Genomic DNA, 17059 nt, shown 5'->3' on the forward strand with positions numbered 1-17059 from the left:
TTTGTGATGAATATTTTCTGCACTTCCCGTGGACCAACAATCCACGTGGTGTGCGGGGATCTCTCCTTTTTATTATAGTTACTTTGCTTTTGTGTTGCTGTGTGCGCTGCACCTCCTCTTGTGTGCGTACCCTCCGTGAGGGGTGCCGACACGACGGACCGCTCTCGCCGTGTGTACGTGCGGTGGAGCCTTGTGTGCCGCTCCTGTTTGCATCTCCCTCTTCCATCTGTGTGTTGCGGCAGGGCTGTGTGTGTGTGTGTGTGTGTGCCTGTTGCCGTGGATTGGAGTGTGTGTCGTGCGTGGTGTGCGGCGTACGGTGCATGCCTGGATGCTGCCCTCTCCTCATGTGGTGTGCCCTCTGTGTGTGTCTGCCGCACCTCTCTTCTCCCCTGTTGCTCTCCATTTCCCTCACTGTGCAGATCAGCTCCACACCACTGAACGACCACACTCACGATGACGACGTGCCGTCTGCTGTGCGTCTTGTTGGTGCTCGCCCTGTGCTGCTGCCCGTCCGTGTGCGTGACAACGAGTGAAGTTGAAGTTGAACTTACTACCTCCGTTAAGGACTCCAGTCCACAAAATGAATTAGGTGTGACGGGCGGTAAGCACAGGGGAACAGATGCGTACCCAGAACTGAGGAACAGAACTTCAGAGGATGAAGGTGAGAAAGATGTGAAAAAAACACAAGATCTGCCAACCCCTGAGACGTCCACTAGCCACGGTGCATCAGGTGCGTCTGCCCAAGCAGCGTCAAAAGGTGAGGGCGTTCCGGCACGGGCACCAACTAAGACGACTACAACAAAGGCACCAACGACAACAACAACAACGACCACCACCACTGCGCCGGAGGCACCAAGTAGTACAACCACATAGACGCCAACCACGAAGACCACCCGCACGCCGTCACGTCTTCGCGAAATCGACGGCAGCTTCAGCAGCTCTGCGTGGGTGTGTGCCCCGCTGCTGCTTGCCGTATACGCGCTGGCGTACACCGCTGTGGGCTGAGGAGGGAGCGTGGGCTGTGCGTGCCAGCACTCAACCGCGGGGATTCGTGCGCGTGTATTGTGGTCCGATGTACAAAATATGAGTAATCATGATGATCTTTTGTGCTTTGTTTGCTTCCGCTGCCCTGCTGTGTGCTCCGCGCTGCTGCCCACATCCGTCACGTTGAACGCGTCCCAGACACGCTCATATGCATACGCACTGGAGCCTTGGGTTTGGTTTTTAAACTTTTACATTGTTTTACTCTTTTTATTGCTTTTTTGTTTTTGACTTGCAGGACGGTGTGAGCGTTTTGCGGTCGCACTGATTCCACCTGTTTATTGTGTGTGCGCAGCTGCGATACTGCCATTTGTTACTGTGCGTTGCTGCCTGAGTTGTTTCTTTCAGTGCTTTTGCGCTTTGTTGACGAGGAGTTATTTTTTGCTGAAGGCTACACGCAAGTGACAGGAGTGATGGCGATGATGATGACTGGCCGTGTGCTGCTGGTGTGTGCCCTCTGCGTGCTGTGGTGCGGTGCTGCGGTGGCGGTGCCGGCAGCCGATGTATCTGTCGGTGGCGATGGCAGTGCGGGTGAGTATTTGCTGTTGCAGTGGCGTACGCGGCTGCGGACGGAATGCGCGGAGAAGGTTGGGAGGAGGACAGGAGGCCGTGCGAATGCGTCCGCCGTCGAGGAATGCGTGCGTCGGGTGATGGAGAGTTTGCATGCTGTTGTGGATGGCCGCAGCCGTTGGAAGCGTCAACTTTCCGCCGTTGCTGCTGCCGCTGCTGCTGCTCCTGTTTCTCCTCCTGCTGCTCCTGCTGAAGGTGGTGGAAAAGAGAATCCCAACACGGGCAAAGGTGACAAGAAAAAGATTAACGTGCTTCTGCCACTCGAAAAAAAAAATGAAACACTGGCGACTTCAGGAAAAGCATCTACGGATAAACCAACAGCAGTGGCAAGTGAACAGACGTCACTGAATCCTGCACCTGCTATTGTGCCGCCTACAAGAGAAACTTCGGATCAAGGAAAACACAATGGTGAAAAGAGGAAGGAAGAAGAAGAAGAAGAAGAGGAAAAAGATGGGGAAAGTGAAAATGAAGAAGAGGATGCAGAAGACACAGAGGAGGAGGAAGAAGAAAAGGAGGAGGTAGATGGAGAAGGAGACAAAGAAGAGAAAGAAGGAGATGAGGGTGGGGAGAAAGATGACACGGATGGGGTGGAAGAAGAAGAAAAAGAAGACACGGAAGAAGAGGATGAAGACGAGGCAGAAGAGGTAGAAGAAGAGGAGGAAGGTGGGGAGAAAGATGACAGCGAAGAGGAAGAAGAAAATCACAAGGAAGAAGATGAACAAGAGGATGCAGAAGAGGGAGAGAAGGCAGAGGAAAGGGAAGAGGATGAGAAAAAGAACAAGAAAAATAATGAAGACCGGGAAGAAGAGGATGAAGAGGAGAAGGAGGAAAGGGAAGAGGATAAAGAAGAAGAAAGTGAGAAAAACACCAAGAAAGAAGAAGATGAAGAGGATGAAGAAAAGGTTGATGACGACGCCTTGGAGGGGATGCCGGCTGGCGGTCAAGAGAAAAGAAATTCAACTTCAGGTCCGGAAGGAGCACCGAATAAGACGAAAACCGAAGGCACTCAAACGCCTGGCGACAGTGACGGCAGCCCCGCGGCCTTCCACACCACCTCCCCTCTTTTGCTTCTTGTTGTTGCGTGTGCGGCTGCGGCTGCTGCTGCGGTGGTGGCTGCGTGAGAGTGAGTGAGAGAGAGCCATGCACCGCCCGCACACACACTTGTCCTTCTCTCTCTGTGTGTGTCTCCCCTTGCATGGACTCTCGCACTCACCTCACCCCAGGAAGCACACACATAATGTGCCCATTGTATATATGCATGCACACCCATGTAGGCCCGTTGGTGCTCTCTTTTGCACGACACGCACCGCTGCCGTCCTGCCTGGCTGCATGGGCGGAGCACCGTAACTGTTTTGTTTTTATTGCCTTGAGTGGGCGACCTCTCTCTCTCTTTCCCTGTGTGTGTGTTTTGCTTTACGGGAGCAATGAGAGTGTGTGCGCTGGTCGTCCCACGCTTCGGCTTTTTAGTTTGTTTTCTTCCTAATTTTTTTCTTATCTTTTACTCCCTCATCCCTTCTCTTTTTTGCTTTTGGGGGCAATCACTGTGGACGTTTTTTCTTTTCCACTCTTCTTTTTTTTAATTGTTTCTTGCTGCACTCTTCCCGTGAGGGGTGCCGTGTGTTTCCCGCCCAACTGCTCCACTCGCACACCCACCGACACGCTCATGACGACGGCCCTGTGCGCCTCGCCTGCTGCACGCATGAGGAGGGGCCGCGACGAACGGCGCGCTGAGGGAGCCGTGACGTGTGGGCGTGCGACGAGTGCCTGTGGGGCGGAGCACACATTTCTTTCCCTCTTGTTTTGTTTTATTGCGGCCAGGGCGGGCAGACACCCGCAGCGCCACACACACAGCCACACCCTGCCGCCGTGTTTTTTTTGTTTTTGTTTCTTTTTTTTGTGTGTGTGGCTGTGTGTGTTTGCCGCCACCGTGCATTATTGTTGAGGTTGAGGCCGTACCGCATGTATCGCTGCCATCCAGCTGTGCCTCTTGCTGTGCTGATGTGCTTCCCTGTGCTCTTCTTCTTTTTTGCTCCTCCAGCACACACACACACAAAAGTATTTGCACAGTGCTCTGCAGGAATGCTCTTGGCGACGGCGGGGCGTCGAATTGCGTATCCCGTGCTGAAATGGCGAGGCCGTTGCGTGTCTGCCTACGGTGGGATCACGGTGTCATTGTATGGATGCGTGTGGGTCGCTTTTTGCATTTGGTTGGATGCCGTCTGACGCGGCTGCACGATGCCCGCCTTATGTGAGGGTGCTGCCTGCTCTTGGGGTCATTCTTCTCTCCCCTCTGTTTTTGCTCTGCCGGGTGCGTGCGTTGCTCGGTTTGTGCTGACGCGTGACGGACGGTGCCACGATGGCCTCCGCTGACGATGGCAGTCGCTGTGCTCTCGGCACACTTCCACACACACTTCCTTGTTTTTTTGTGGGTGTGATTGCAGTTTGCCAGTGCTGCGAGCGTGATGGGGACCACGACGGCGCCACCCTTCGAGAAGGTCACACTCTCTGTTGGTTGTGGAGGGGCGAGGCGGTTTGACTGCAGCTCGACTGACAGAACCGCACAGTCGTTTCATTGCGGTCACTCCGTCGGCATCACCCGCCGCGGTGGTGCCCGCAAGAGCCGCAGTCCCGATGAAGATGGCCTCGTAGCTGTCGGGCAGCTCAGAACTTCCGGCCATTCGACCTTCAGGATTGTTGTTGCTGCTCGACTGTAGCAGCACCATCCCGGCATGGTTCTTCTGCAGGAGTGCAGGCACGAGAGTGCCCCAGCGACGAGGTTCATTGGCTGCAGTGACCTCCAACAGGCCTGCAGTGGGCGTGCCGGTGGCATGGTCTTCGTGGTGCGCCACATCTTGCCGTGCGAGCGCATGTCGCTGCTGGCAGCAACTGTCTGGAAACCACCGCCTTCCGCGTGTATCCACCGGTCAGCCCCAGCATTTACGCGGTGAACCTCTGCAACCTTCCATCGGCAATTGCTCACACGTTTCACACTTTTCGAGCAACATTCGTCGCTTAGGCCCCGCAGCGGTTGTTTGCGACCCAAATTCGCACCATGAGGTGCGGGACGGTTGCTCACCATCCACGACGGCAGGAGAGGACCTCGCCGCCACCCCAAGCGGCTTGGACTCTGAGCTGTCCGACGACCCGGCACAGGCAACGTGGATCAGCGGCCGCAGCGTCTCGTTTCCCGACGTGACTGCGCAACGCGTACTGCGTCTCTTCCACTGGACGTACACCCGTGTACATGGACTCGGGCCACCATCTGCCATCCCACACTGCAGGGACGGAGGACGACATCCCGCGACAGGCAGGCATGCTGCCACGAAGGAAACATGTCGCTGTTGTCCTGCGTGAAATCGACTGGAATGCATCCACCACGGCGTGCGAAACGCCTCTGGCCGCTGTGACCAAATGCTTGGAGATGCACTGATGCACCGTACGAGCGGCAGCCGTGACAGCCCCACATGTATCTGGACAGACGGAATGGAGCATGCCGAGTGTGTTGCAGCGGCAGCATGGAACGCGCACACTGCCTCAGCAGGAGGCAGCCTGCCCGAGCTGAAGTTGTCCGCAAACGGGAGTACCGCAATCATGCCCTCCGCGGTGGCTTCTCCATGCTGCTAGAGGTCCGTGCGAAACAGCTTGGTGCCCTCTCGAGCCCAGACCTGTGATACCCCGAGGCATGGCGGCACCACGTCCCCGCTCACTGAGATCGGCTGTGCTGCGGCACTCTTGGGACTGTGTCTGTGCACTGCCTTGGCAGTAGGCAGACCGCTCTTCCGTCACACTTTCCGAGTCGCACGTGCTGCGATCCCCACTGCGGTCTGCACACTTGTGCTTGCGTGCTTCCTTGTGACTGGGGTATGGATTGGCCCTTCACGCCGTATGCGCTTGAATTGTCCATCCGCGACTCCTTGCCTGGCTTGACCCCTGGTTCCGGCAGTGTATTGAATGCGTTTCTGCGCCATCTTGTACCCGCTGCCCACTGCTCGCTCAGAAAGATGACCAACACCTCTCTAACGGCAGCCTGCGAAGTTCCTGGGAAATGGAATACACCACTCCCATCCGCAAACACGGGAAGGACGCATCCGCACAGAGAGTTGTCGGCAAATCCCGCTGCTCCCTATGCTGCTAGGGGTGAGCGCAGGAATGGTCCACCGCCGCCTGTCAGCACTGCTGGCACACCACCGATGTCAGCCTGTATCCACGCCACGACGCACGACCCCAGACGTGGTGTCGCCTGTCGGAGACGAAACGGCACGATGGCTGAGCGAGTGCATCGCCGCGGAGTGCGAGCGTTTCGGGTCACTACCGTAAATGTCAAGCGTATCAACGGGCAAAAAACGGACAAAGTACCTCTGCAAGCTCCAATGACAACCATAGCCCTTCAGCGACTCCGCTACTGCAACCACCACCAGCCGCTGAGCCGTCCGACGGTCCACGGGAGGCCCTGCCGCACATGATGTGGGAATTTCTTCATCTTCGACAACTGAGCGTTGGATTATGTGGGAATACCCCCTCTCGCACGATAGCACCGTTCGGGACGGAAAATTAGGCCACGTTTCTACGGACAGTCCTCAGCCTATCAACGAATATTGGCCGCAAAGTATAACAAGAAAATTTTCCTTTTTTTCAGTAGAAAAAAACTTCATCGTTACAGTCACAATTTTCACACAATGAATTCATTGCGTAATGCCGCTCCGAGCTGCAATACTTCCTGGCATCATCCAGGTCCCTTGTCGAAACATTGATGCAGATAGGCGCCCATCCATTCCTCCCAATGACGGTGTATGTCTGCGACGCACCCTCTGCTCCAAAATGACACGTCATTCGCCACAGCCGAGATCAACTTGGCGCTGGCGGCACGCATCGCCTTGTCAGAGGGAGAAAGGGTACGTCAGGGTGACAGCAAAGCACCCGCATGCACAACACATCACAGACATCATCACAAGCAGAAGTAACAGCAGCGCTGGTGGCTGCGGGGTGACGTGGATCAACTGACGCATGGCACGCGTATAGAAAACTTAGTGGCCCGACAAGAATACAAGAGGGTGACACTTTTGAAACAATGAAACAATATGAGAATATAAGAAGAGAAGATTAAAGTGTCCGCTGTCACAGCATGCCGCCGTTCAAAAAGTAAAATGGGTGCACTCAACCACAACAAAAGAAAGCAAGAAGCCGAAGCGTGGGACGACCAGCGCACAAACACTCTCATTGCTCCCGTAAAGCAAAACACACACACAGGGAGGGAGAGAGAGAGGTCGCCCACTCAATGCAATAAAAAAAACAGTTACGGTGCTCCGCCCATGCAGCCAGGCAGGACGGCAGCGGTGCGTGTCGTGCAAAAGAGAGCACCAACGGGCCTGCATGGGTGTGCATGCATATATACAATGGGCACATTATGTGTGTGCTTCGTGGGGTGAGGTGAGGGCGAGAGTCCATGCAAGGGGACACACACACAGAGAGTGAGTGAATGACGAGTGTGTGTGCGGGCGGTGCACGGCTCTCTCTCCCTCACTCTCATGCGGCCACCACCGCAGCAGCAGCCGCACACGCAACAACAAGAAGAAGCAAAAGAGGGGAGGTGGTGTGGGAGAACGCGGTGCTGCCGTCACTGTCGCCAATAGTCGCAGTATTATTTGTTATAGCTGCGGCTTCGACAGTTGATGTTTTCTTTGTATTTACTTCGTTATTTTCAACTTGTGAGGCTTCGTTCATCGTCTCACCATCGTGTTCTTGGTGATGTTTCGGAATCTCTTCTTCATTGCTTTTCTCATCGTCATTTGTAATGGCATCTTTGGAAGCTGAGGGTGATGTTGGAGTTGATTCGGCGTTACTTTCTGTTGGTCCGTCTTTTTTGGTGACTGTGGTGGGGACGGCTTCTTCCTTCCCTGAAGCACTTTCTGACTCCATGTCGTGTTGAGATTCTTCTCTTATCTGTTGCCCTGAAACGACATCTGCAGATGTGGTGTTTTCATTTTTTATTTCTGCCGCTGCTGCAGATGCTGGTGCTTGTAGTGCTGTTGATGATGGCTGTTCTTTGGATGGTGTTTTGTGTAGTTCTGGTCGGGGTAAAACATCATCAGAGCTGGACTGTCCTTCCCCTGGTGTTGCATTTGAAGTTTCTGCTGGTTTTTCTTCTTTTCTCGTTGTTGCTGGTGCTGGTGGTCTTTCTCCTTCTTGCGGCAATGTTAATTTTGGTGTTTCTTCTTCTTCGGTTGTACTTTCTAATTTCTCTTTTTGTACTGTTTTCACCTCTTCTTCCTCTTCTTCTTCTTCTGCTTGCTCTTCTGCTCTGAGTGAGCTTTCAGGTGGTGATGTGACCACAACACTTTGCTGGTTGGTGCTGTTTCCTGTTTGTGCACCCAACGATTCTTTTGCGTTTTCGGGACCTTCCTTGATTGAAGCTGGCATTACCTGCAGTCCAGCACTACCAACATCAGCATCAGGCACTGAACCCCATGAATTTTCAACCTTTTTCTTTTCGGCATCTTCCTCACCATTGGCCGCAGCAGCACCGCACCACAGCACGCAAAGGGCACACACCAGCAGCACACGGCCAGTCATCATCATCGCCATCACTCCTGTCACTTGCGTGTAGCCTTCAGCACAGACTAACAACACGTCAACGCAGAGTGAAAGCAAAAGGGGAGACAAGTCACATAACCACGCACCGTCCCATGCAGCAATGAGAGTCACGCACCACCACAACAATTAGGAGGGCGCGGTTCAACAACAATCAAAATAAAAAGGGAGCACTCCTCGCCCCGTGCACCGTTCCTCACACTCCCACAGTCACTGTTACTGTTATTCCCTCTCCTCAGTCCCTCACAGGCACGCCACGCTCACTTCAACACGCGCCCTCCCAGCACACGTACTTCGTCATGCACTCCCGTTGCGCCGCAACGTCCGCCACCTCCTCCCTCAGTCAAACAGCTCCGTGTCCTCCACGTCCCTCACAGTCGCCGGCACGCCCCGGCCGCGCAACACACACGGCGCCACAACGTCGTGCCACCTCTCCTCCACAATCATGAGCGCAACGCCCAACGCGTACTAGCGCACGTGCTGCATGCGCTGCAACCACACGCGGATCAGGTTGGCCGTCATGCACTGCATCTTGTCGTCCTCCTTGTGCTTGTAGCAGACCCTCACATCCTCTCAATCCACGGCCTGCAGCTGCAAGAGGCTGCCGAGAGGTGCCACTTTCGTGGAAGATCCAAATGTGCGGAAACAACGGCCACCCTCACTCACTCACACCTCCGCTCCCTCCACTCGCCCGCACACACAAGGGCGGTGTCATGGGGAAAAAGAAGCCCGCCGCACAGCGCATGCACAAGGGCACAAACAAAAGCAATGCCATCCACGTCACACCGCAAGATAGTGCCATGCGTACAGCACACACACGGCGGCAAAGAGAGGAACGGGACGCATCCAACTACATACCGCAGTCCTTTACTTCTCCCTTCCCCGACGGATTGGCAGAACGACTCACAGTGAGGCACGGCGCACACCATCCGCTCCCCTCCGTGTGCACTCAGAAGTCCGGCGCACAGTCACCCTCGTGCCATCGCAATGGGGAGCACAAACAACCGTCGTCGCGGAACATCAATGCCTCTAACAGAAAAAAAAAATAAGAAAAAGAAATGAGGGCATGTCAACAGCACAGCCAGCAGAGAGACACTCAACAGGACGCGGAGACACTCAGCGACACTGAAGACAGCAAAAACAAAAAAATAAACCGTAGCGATTTACCAAAAACAAAAGAAAAAAAGGGTGAGAGTCCAGAAGAACTCCCAAACAACATAAAAAAGGAAAATCCATGATTCGGAAAGACGTTTATTTCATGTGCCAAGCAGCACAATACGACCGTGTGTTTGTGTATACATATTGCCCTCAACAATAAAAAGAGGTCAATAAAGGACTTTACTGTCCCACCAGCCCACACAACATCCTCCACATTTCATGCGGCATCCGGCCTGTTCTTCAAATCCTCGTTTCGTGCAGTCCATGGGACGCACAGCCGCAGGGCCGGCACCGCGTGTGGGCAACAAAAAGCAAACAAGAGGGGGAAACACTTCGCTCATTACAGTGTGCAGAAGACAGCCATTAAGTAAGGAAGTCACTGAGGATGCACAGTGGCCCGTCGGCAATGCGTCCGGCACAGCTCTCCGCCCTTCATCACCGCACGGTGGCAGCGGCACACACACAGCCACAGAAAAGAAAAACACGGCGGCAGGGTGTGGCTGTGTGTGTGTGGCGCTGCGGGTGTCTGCCCGCCCTGGCCGCAAAAAAGAAAACAAGAGGGAAAGAAATGTGTGCTCCGCCCCACAGGCCCTCGTCGCACGCCCACACGTCACGGCTCCCTCAGCGCGCCGTTCGTCGCGGCCCCTCCTCATGCGTGCAGCAGGCGAGGCGCACAGGGCCGTCGTCATGAGCGTGTCGGTGGGTGTGCGAGTGGAGCAGTTGGGCGGGAAACACACAGCACCCCTCACAGGAAGAGCGCAGCAAGAAACAATTAAAAGAGGGAAGAGTAGAAAAGAAGCAAAAAGTAAAATGAATTTAAAATAAGCAAAAAGGAAGAAGAAAAATAGTTGTCAGAAATATTCATTGCCAGGTGTGTGTGTGTGTCGGTGCAGCGGAGGTCGCAAGTGTTCCACGCGGCAGCCAGTCACTCCTCACAGCGCCGCAAACCCCCACAGTCCCAACAGAAGCAGCAATGGCAGCAATATACTGCACTCACACACAGTGCCGGCATCGCTGTTATTCCCCTGCGACACATTTCCGAGGCTGCTGCTGAGTGCCGCAGCATTTACTTCCCCGAACTGTGTAATAACCTCCTCCTCCTGCACATCCGTTCCTCCCGCCTTCTCCCCATTCGCAATACTGCTCTCCAATAACGGTTCCTTTCCCGCCTGCTGTTGTCGTCCAGCAGTAGACGAGGACATGGTTCCTTCAATAGTCGTGTTCACCAGAGATGGGATAAAGGCCTTATTCGGGTTGAGGGCGTCAATCTCAGTGCTATCCAACGGGCAGTTGTACAGAAGGACGTTCGTCACAGTCACAGAAACGCCTTCTCCGTTCCCTGTGCTCACTGTGCTGCGTCCATCCTCTCCAATGTAGAAGTGCGATATCTCTTTCGAATCCTTATTTCCCAGTGCACACGGCACATCCCCACCCACACGCTTACCATCGACGTACGCGAAGCCCTGGGTGCCGTTCCTTAACAAAATTACCACGTGTTGAGTTTTCTCTTTCTCCCAAGTGTTGCTGTGCTCCTTAGGGGTTTCGTCACCGGACAGCAACTGCCACTTCTTTTCCTTGCCGTACGAGAGTCCCAAAAATACAGAATTCCCTGCACCTGTCATCTTCGCACCCAAAAAAGGAATGGGGGTATCTTCCTCTGGCTCACCGTGGACGGACACCGTCGCCACAAGAGTGAACTTGTAGTTCGCGAAGTGGTACAGCTGATTCTCCCCCTGCCTGCCAACAGGCCACTCCGCCCACGCTCCCTGGAACGTCACACCATCGGAAGCCTTTGTTGCCCCACCTTTATTATTTACTGTTGCGTTCACCCCGAGGTACTCGTCCCTCCATGTGTTCTCAGAGAAGTTGCCGGACAAAAAGCCAACCAGCCCATCCGTGATCTTAAAAGTACTGCGGCAGGCACTGTCAGTTAAGGTATCCTTCCCAACACTCTCAGAGGTGCACAGCTTGGAGACACGTTCGTCCACATTCTTCCACGCCTTGAGCACCTCCTTCACCTTCTCCAGCTGCGCAGTCAGACGCACAGAGACCATTCCGTGTGATGTATCATCACCGCTCTCCTTCTTCTCGTACAGTGCAATCAACTTCTCCTCATTATTATCTCCACTTTCAGCACTTTTGTACAACAGGGAGCTGGCGGCGACGTCCTCTTCCTTCCCGGATACCGGCCCAATATCAGCAATGTGCGTATTGTCCGACAGCCAAAGATGGAGACTGCCCTTTTCTTTTTCTTTCTCATTGACTTCGTTACCTTTTTTACCAGAATACACCGGCAGAGTAACAAGCATCACTTTTCTCTTTCCACCATCGCCAAGAGTCGCTGTGATGAACCCGCTCCCAACGCGTTTCATCTGTGCCTTTGGATTGCCCCACACGCGCGAGAGTGTCCCGAGGGCCTCCGTCCACGAGTCCCCCTTGTCACCGGACTCGTACACCCTGCGGCGGCCATCATCACACGCAGTCATCATCATGGGTTTGTCCTTCTCCCACTCCACGACGGAGGGATCACTGCAGCCACCGGCAGACATCCCATTCGACAGCTTCCAACTCTTAGTATCCTTCAAGTGTAGGATCAGCGAGACAGTCTTTCCATCCTTTTCGTTGCCATCACCCTGGTTCGTCTTCTTCTTCGTCCCTTCCAGCGGAAACACAAGCGTACCGTCCTCCATCTGAACACCCGATCCACCGCTGCCAACCAGCTTTTTCAAGGGTTCATTTTGATTGCCCTTATAATTCCACGGGATAGCGTAAGTGTCATTCAAAAAAATTCTTTTTTTACTGTCAACACTACTGACGTTCCCTTTCACCAGCATGAGTCCCCAGACTCCTGCCTGATCATCAGAGACACCCTCGAAACTCTAATTTCCAGCAATCATGTAAATATCACTTCCCCGCACGACTGTTGTTGGTCGGCTCACATGTACTGTCGTCTGGCTTTGGGAATCAACCCGATTCGCTAGACGGCAGGCGCATTTCTCATCATCGGAAGAACATTCCTCCAGTACTTGTGTCTTCAATTTTGTTTTATCCAACTCCTCTTTTGCTTCTTCACCAGTCAACGCCAGGAGCTCCGAGGCAATCCCAGTAAAAAGGCATTCATCATTACTGCACTGCGCCTCGGCAACGGCAAACACATCACTCCCCACTTTCAAAAGACTGGGAACACGGAGCGAATTCACTGTTTCTCCATCTTTCTTATCTCTCCAAACAAAACGTTTACCCCTTGAACATTCCGGGGATGACGCTTCACCAGCGGGCGCAGCTCCACAGGTGGCGCAGCACATCATCACGACGACGAGAAGCAGCACCGCGGAAATAAACAAACGCCAGAACATGTTGGGCCTCTGCGGCTCACTCTCTCCTCCTTCCCTCCTCCTTCCGCTGGATCCGGTCACGCAGCGACGGTTGTGTGTGCGGGGGTGCCTTCACTGCAGCAACACGTGAGTGCATGTAAATATGTGTGTGGGCGGTGTGTGTGCTGTTGGTCCTTTCAGAGACGTCAAATTCCACAGTAGCGATTCGCGTTTGGTATTAACTTCCTTCGTAGCCTGAGTGTGTTTGTGTGCAAGAAATCAAAGTAAAATCTAAAAAGCACCAAAACAGGACGTGGCAGAGGAGTGGGTGACGCCACCATCCACAGTGTAACACATCCGCTTCGTCGTGACCGCCACAGTAATTACTCTCACCGTCCACAACAGCCCAAGCACTGTGAGGCCACACACAGAAGCAGAGTCATTGACGGTTGCGCACGGGCCAAGACGCCCTCCGGCAAACAGCACCAACCAACAGACAGCCAGCAGAAATTAAAGGCGAGCAAAATCCCAAGTGCTGCGGGATCCTTGCAAGCAGCGCTCCCTGATCGCAGGGCCTTTAAAGCGTTCCTCGCTGCAACATCCCCCACCACCCCCTCGGCGTGTCGGTGGATTTTCCCGTTCACCGGAAGAAAAACGGCGGGATGCTTCGGCAGTGGTCGAAGACACACAGAGTGCGCCGTCGACGCAATCAACGAGCGCAGACACTTGTGAAGTGCGATCCCACAACTGCGATCCCTCCATTTACTCTCCTGGACGTGGAGGAGGCATGAAATGTCCTCTTCTCTACAGTAGTCCTGAAACGCAAAAAAAATCCGTAGGACATCCCGCGCAGCCACGGCCTCCTCAGCAGCCTGACAGTCCACGCCGTCGCACCGCTCCTCAAGAGGTCGCCAGGCCCGGTAAGGCAAGCAAAAGGGGACCAGCAATTTGTTAAAGAAGTTCAGAAAAGTGAGGCGCAGCAGTCGGGTGAGCGCGGCTCATCCACGTCCTCCCCCTCAACAGACCCACCACACAGTCGAATCACACACCCGAAAAGAGCCGTGGCGTCTGACAAAATAGCACGGCCAATAGCACCTCGTGCTCTCCTCAATGTAGTGTCATGGCACACACGAAGCATCACAGGAAGGGCCACATAATCGCATCCCATCGGCATAAGCACGGAAATAAGGCACATAATTTGCCCCAGTGAACTCCCATCCAAATCGTCTCAGCCACAGAGCTTGTGTCGCCAACCCTCAGGAAGGGCTGATGCATCAACTGCCGCTGAACGATCCCCGGCGATGAAACAAAAAGAGCCACCGTCTCTCAAGGTTCGTCATCACCCATTCTCCCCATTGAGGGAAGAGAACGCAAAGTAACGGTGTGGGCGTGTCTAGCTGAAAGAAATGAAGGAAGTGGCTCCGGCCGCGGAACAAATTGAACGGATCCTCCTCCCGAATCCTTTCAAAGAGACCGGTCGGTCAGCTGCCGAGGTTGACGGCGCGGAGGACAACACCTTGAATGTATGGAGCACCGCAGCAACCTGAATATATTCTGCAATATCCGCGGTCAGTTCATGAAAGTACAAAGAAGGGACAGCAAATTCAAGGGGGCGTGTGAACCTGTCAGTGATCACCCGCGCCGGAGGATCGCCACTCCCACCCTCCAAAGGCACCTCAACGACGTCAAATATTTCCACCGCGTGGCACCCACAACACAATCGCGTGGCATAAACTACCGCCTTGCAGCACCCCGTGCAATGCGGCAATCAAAAACCGTCTCGAACACGGCGTGCAACAAAGGTACCGAAAGAAGGTGCAGCAAATACCCTCCACATCTCAGCAGTTCCAATCATCCAGTAAAAGGCAGGAGCACCAGACAGTACCCACGGACTCACCAAATATGGCATCAAAATGCAGCGAGATGCTAGATGCCGAAAGGCTCGCATTTCTTCCCCCTGACACTTCCACGGATGAATGCAACTGCCGTGCCCTGCGGCCTCTCGACCCCTTCGAGACAACGCTGCGGCCACATGGCGACGGCTCAATGTGGCTGGCAATCAGGTCCAGTCGTCGCGGCAAAACAGTACAGAAAGTAGGGTGGTGAGCCCGCACATTTGCCCCGTTGATGCCTGCCTCCACCGCAAGAGTAAAACTCGTCTTCCCAACAGCCGCGCTTCGGGTGTCTGAAACACCTGCCCTCACACCGGCGATGACATCGGCAATTCCTCAACACCGCCCGTCAAAAAAAAAAAAAAACCGGCGTTCAAACCCTGCTGCCACACATCCCTCGTAACCATTTGCAAACTCGTTTTCCTGCAGAAACACCCGAACAACATAACAAGAAGGCCGTGCATTGCTGGCAAGGGACAATAACACGTTGCTTTCATCCTGCAACGGAGGATTATGCCTCCTGCGTAACGCGGCCACAAGTACGTGGTGCGCCAACACCGAAACGGTGGGCATGTTGCCCCATGACCCTCCCCCTCCACAGGGGCCCAAGAAGTGCAACAGACCATCCTCTCACCAAAGAAAAGACCGAATGGAGCGAACACTGCAGTGTGCAGACCACCCAGCAGAAACACCCTCAGAGGACGAATGCTCTTGAATGCCCTTCAGAATGGGCCAGCGGGTTGGCCGTGAAGCAAACAAACACCGGAGAGCCACCTGCTCTGCACGCATCCAATGACGCAATTGGAAGCTCAATGTTACAGGGCACATCAACCACCCTGTTCTCGTCTCCGTCTGTGCCGGCACGACAGTCCTGCCATCACCCTTCGCCCTCACAAAGTATTCCACAGGGTCCTTTGAACCAGAGACAACCACACGGCAATATGCCACCGGAGGAGTGCTCTCCATACCGCACAAAATAAAATTTTCCCGACGTCGAGGACCGCAGTGAAAACGGGCATAACGATGAGCAACACGAGGGTTCTCTGTGCCCTAATTCATCACAACACTCTATCCTCCGTTGGTTCAGGCCTCTGCCACACGACGAGGCACAGATGTAACATCATTTACACGCAACAGAGTGAGATCCGCAAGAACATCGTCATACAGGACGCAACAACCACCAGCCCATTCAGCAGCCGTTGTGGCCATATTCCGCGAAACATGATCCACGCCCACAGAGAACTTGTTGTCCAGTTGCACAAACAGTTGATGGGCCAAGCAACGTGAGCCCAAGAACGACGGCACCAGTCGATATTAGACCTTGAAGCCGCCAGTGAGAGCCATTGATTGGAATAAACACCAAAGCCACCAACGGCCAAAAAGAACTGCGAAAAGGCACTCGTACTTCAATCAAAGAACGGATTCGTCTCGTCCAGGAAGAAGAAAGAATAAATAATATTTTTCCTCCTCACACTGCCTTTCAGCAATAAAACACCATCATGCGGTCCGCCCTTATCGGCATTACTCAGGAGCACAAGACATGTGCAATGTGTAGAGGGCTCTGCAATCAGGCGGATGAGAGATGCTCCACGGTGGCACTCAGACTCCTCCCAGGCCAAGCATCAACCAGTCGCGAGCAGCATGCCTCCTCATGGACTCTCCGTTTTGGTTCCAACCGAGACGGAAGGCTTTCGTCGCTCAGCACCAACCCCGCGTTGCGACGTGTCGTCAAATAAAACAAGTGTGGATGGCAGAGCGCATCATCGGGGAAATCGCCCTCAAATGTGGGAAACAGCATCGCACCCGCCGGAAAAAGGTGCGCATGATGTCCCTCCACGTCAGCTGCGCAGCCTGTCAGGTGAAGGAAAACTTGTTAAAAAGGAAGTCAGCGCGCTCACCTCCACCCCAGGCAGTTTTATCAGGACGGTCGAATCATCAATTCGGGGGCTCCACACTTCTTGAGGGATATTGTGACCCTCTGACACGTCCACGTGCATGCCCACACAATGTCCTACTTCCTTATCTCCCTCTGCATGCGCCCGCATCGTCTCTTAAGCCCCATCCAGGACAGATTAGGTAGCGAGTGGCACCTGGTCAGCCAGCGCCGTTCCATTCCTTAAAGCAAAGAAGCTCCCAGCCCCAAAATCACTGGCTATCAATCAGTGATGCCGTTGGCACAGGACCTCCTCTGGCCAACGCCACACACTTGTTCCGGAGTACATGTTGTCCCATGCCTCGCTGACGCCACCCTCAGCATCCCCTACAGGTACACCGTGCATTCACTCCCAAAATACGGGTGTGGGCTACACCTCAAGAAAACTGCACAATGCGCCTGCAAACTGCTCGTTGAAAGTTGTCATTGTGTTGGGTCTCGGGGGCAACGCACTCACACGTCGCAGCTCCTCAGGAGATCAAAGAAGATAGCAATCATCATTCAATTGGGATGGGCTTCGCAAACCCCTCGCGACTTTTGTCCGATGGGATGCTTCAGTCCAT

General features: G+C 54.1%; 3 protein-coding genes and 4 pseudogenes across 3 annotated transcripts, besides 14 other annotated features; 3 read left to right on the forward strand and 4 right to left on the reverse strand.

Moving 5' to 3' along the window:
• Positions 1 to 3389: a sequence feature (haploid, Esmeraldo-like haplotype).
• Positions 246 to 267: a microsatellite.
• Tc00.1047053510269.10 lies at positions 454 to 1005 on the forward strand (annotated as a pseudogene).
• Positions 779 to 839: a microsatellite.
• Positions 1455 to 2732, forward strand: Tc00.1047053510269.20 (mucin-associated surface protein (MASP), putative; the record flags this gene model as incomplete). Its single annotated transcript, XM_803662.1, has 1 exon — positions 1455 to 2732. One exon carries the CDS (start codon positions 1455 to 1457, stop codon positions 2730 to 2732), a length of 1278 nt encoding a protein of 425 aa, XP_808755.1.
• Positions 1749 to 1803: a microsatellite.
• Positions 2025 to 2167: a sequence feature (GA-rich).
• Positions 2202 to 2510: a sequence feature (GA-rich).
• Positions 3073 to 3141: a sequence feature (T-rich).
• Positions 3390 to 5433: a sequence feature (areas not merged during assembly with more than two copies in the genome that could not be assigned to a particular haplotype).
• Positions 5434 to 6180: a sequence feature (haploid, Esmeraldo-like haplotype).
• Tc00.1047053510269.40 (uncharacterized protein) lies at positions 5475 to 6074 on the forward strand (the record flags this gene model as incomplete). The annotated part of the gene is made up of 1 exon (XM_803663.1): positions 5475 to 6074. One exon carries the CDS (start codon positions 5475 to 5477, stop codon positions 6072 to 6074), a length of 600 nt encoding a protein of 199 aa, XP_808756.1.
• Positions 6181 to 7434: a sequence feature (areas not merged during assembly with more than two copies in the genome that could not be assigned to a particular haplotype).
• Positions 7135 to 8193, reverse strand: Tc00.1047053510269.50 (mucin-associated surface protein (MASP), putative; the record flags this gene model as incomplete). The annotated part of the gene is made up of 1 exon (XM_803664.1): positions 7135 to 8193. The coding sequence occupies one exon, from the start codon at positions 8191 to 8193 to the stop codon at positions 7135 to 7137; it is 1059 nt and encodes a 352-aa protein (XP_808757.1).
• Positions 7435 to 8276: a sequence feature (heterozygous, Esmeraldo-like haplotype).
• Positions 7871 to 7906: a microsatellite.
• Positions 8277 to 9478: a sequence feature (haploid, Esmeraldo-like haplotype).
• Positions 8433 to 8768, reverse strand: Tc00.1047053510269.55 (annotated as a pseudogene).
• Positions 9479 to 17059: a sequence feature (areas not merged during assembly with more than two copies in the genome that could not be assigned to a particular haplotype).
• Positions 10290 to 12713, reverse strand: Tc00.1047053510269.60 (annotated as a pseudogene).
• On the reverse strand, positions 13249 to 17059 carry Tc00.1047053510269.73 (annotated as a pseudogene; the record flags this gene model as incomplete).

Source organism: Trypanosoma cruzi, genomic scaffold, assembly GCF_000209065.1.
Source record: "Trypanosoma cruzi strain CL Brener 1047053516699 genomic scaffold, whole genome shotgun sequence".
Classification (NCBI taxonomy): domain Eukaryota; phylum Euglenozoa; class Kinetoplastea; order Trypanosomatida; family Trypanosomatidae; genus Trypanosoma; species Trypanosoma cruzi.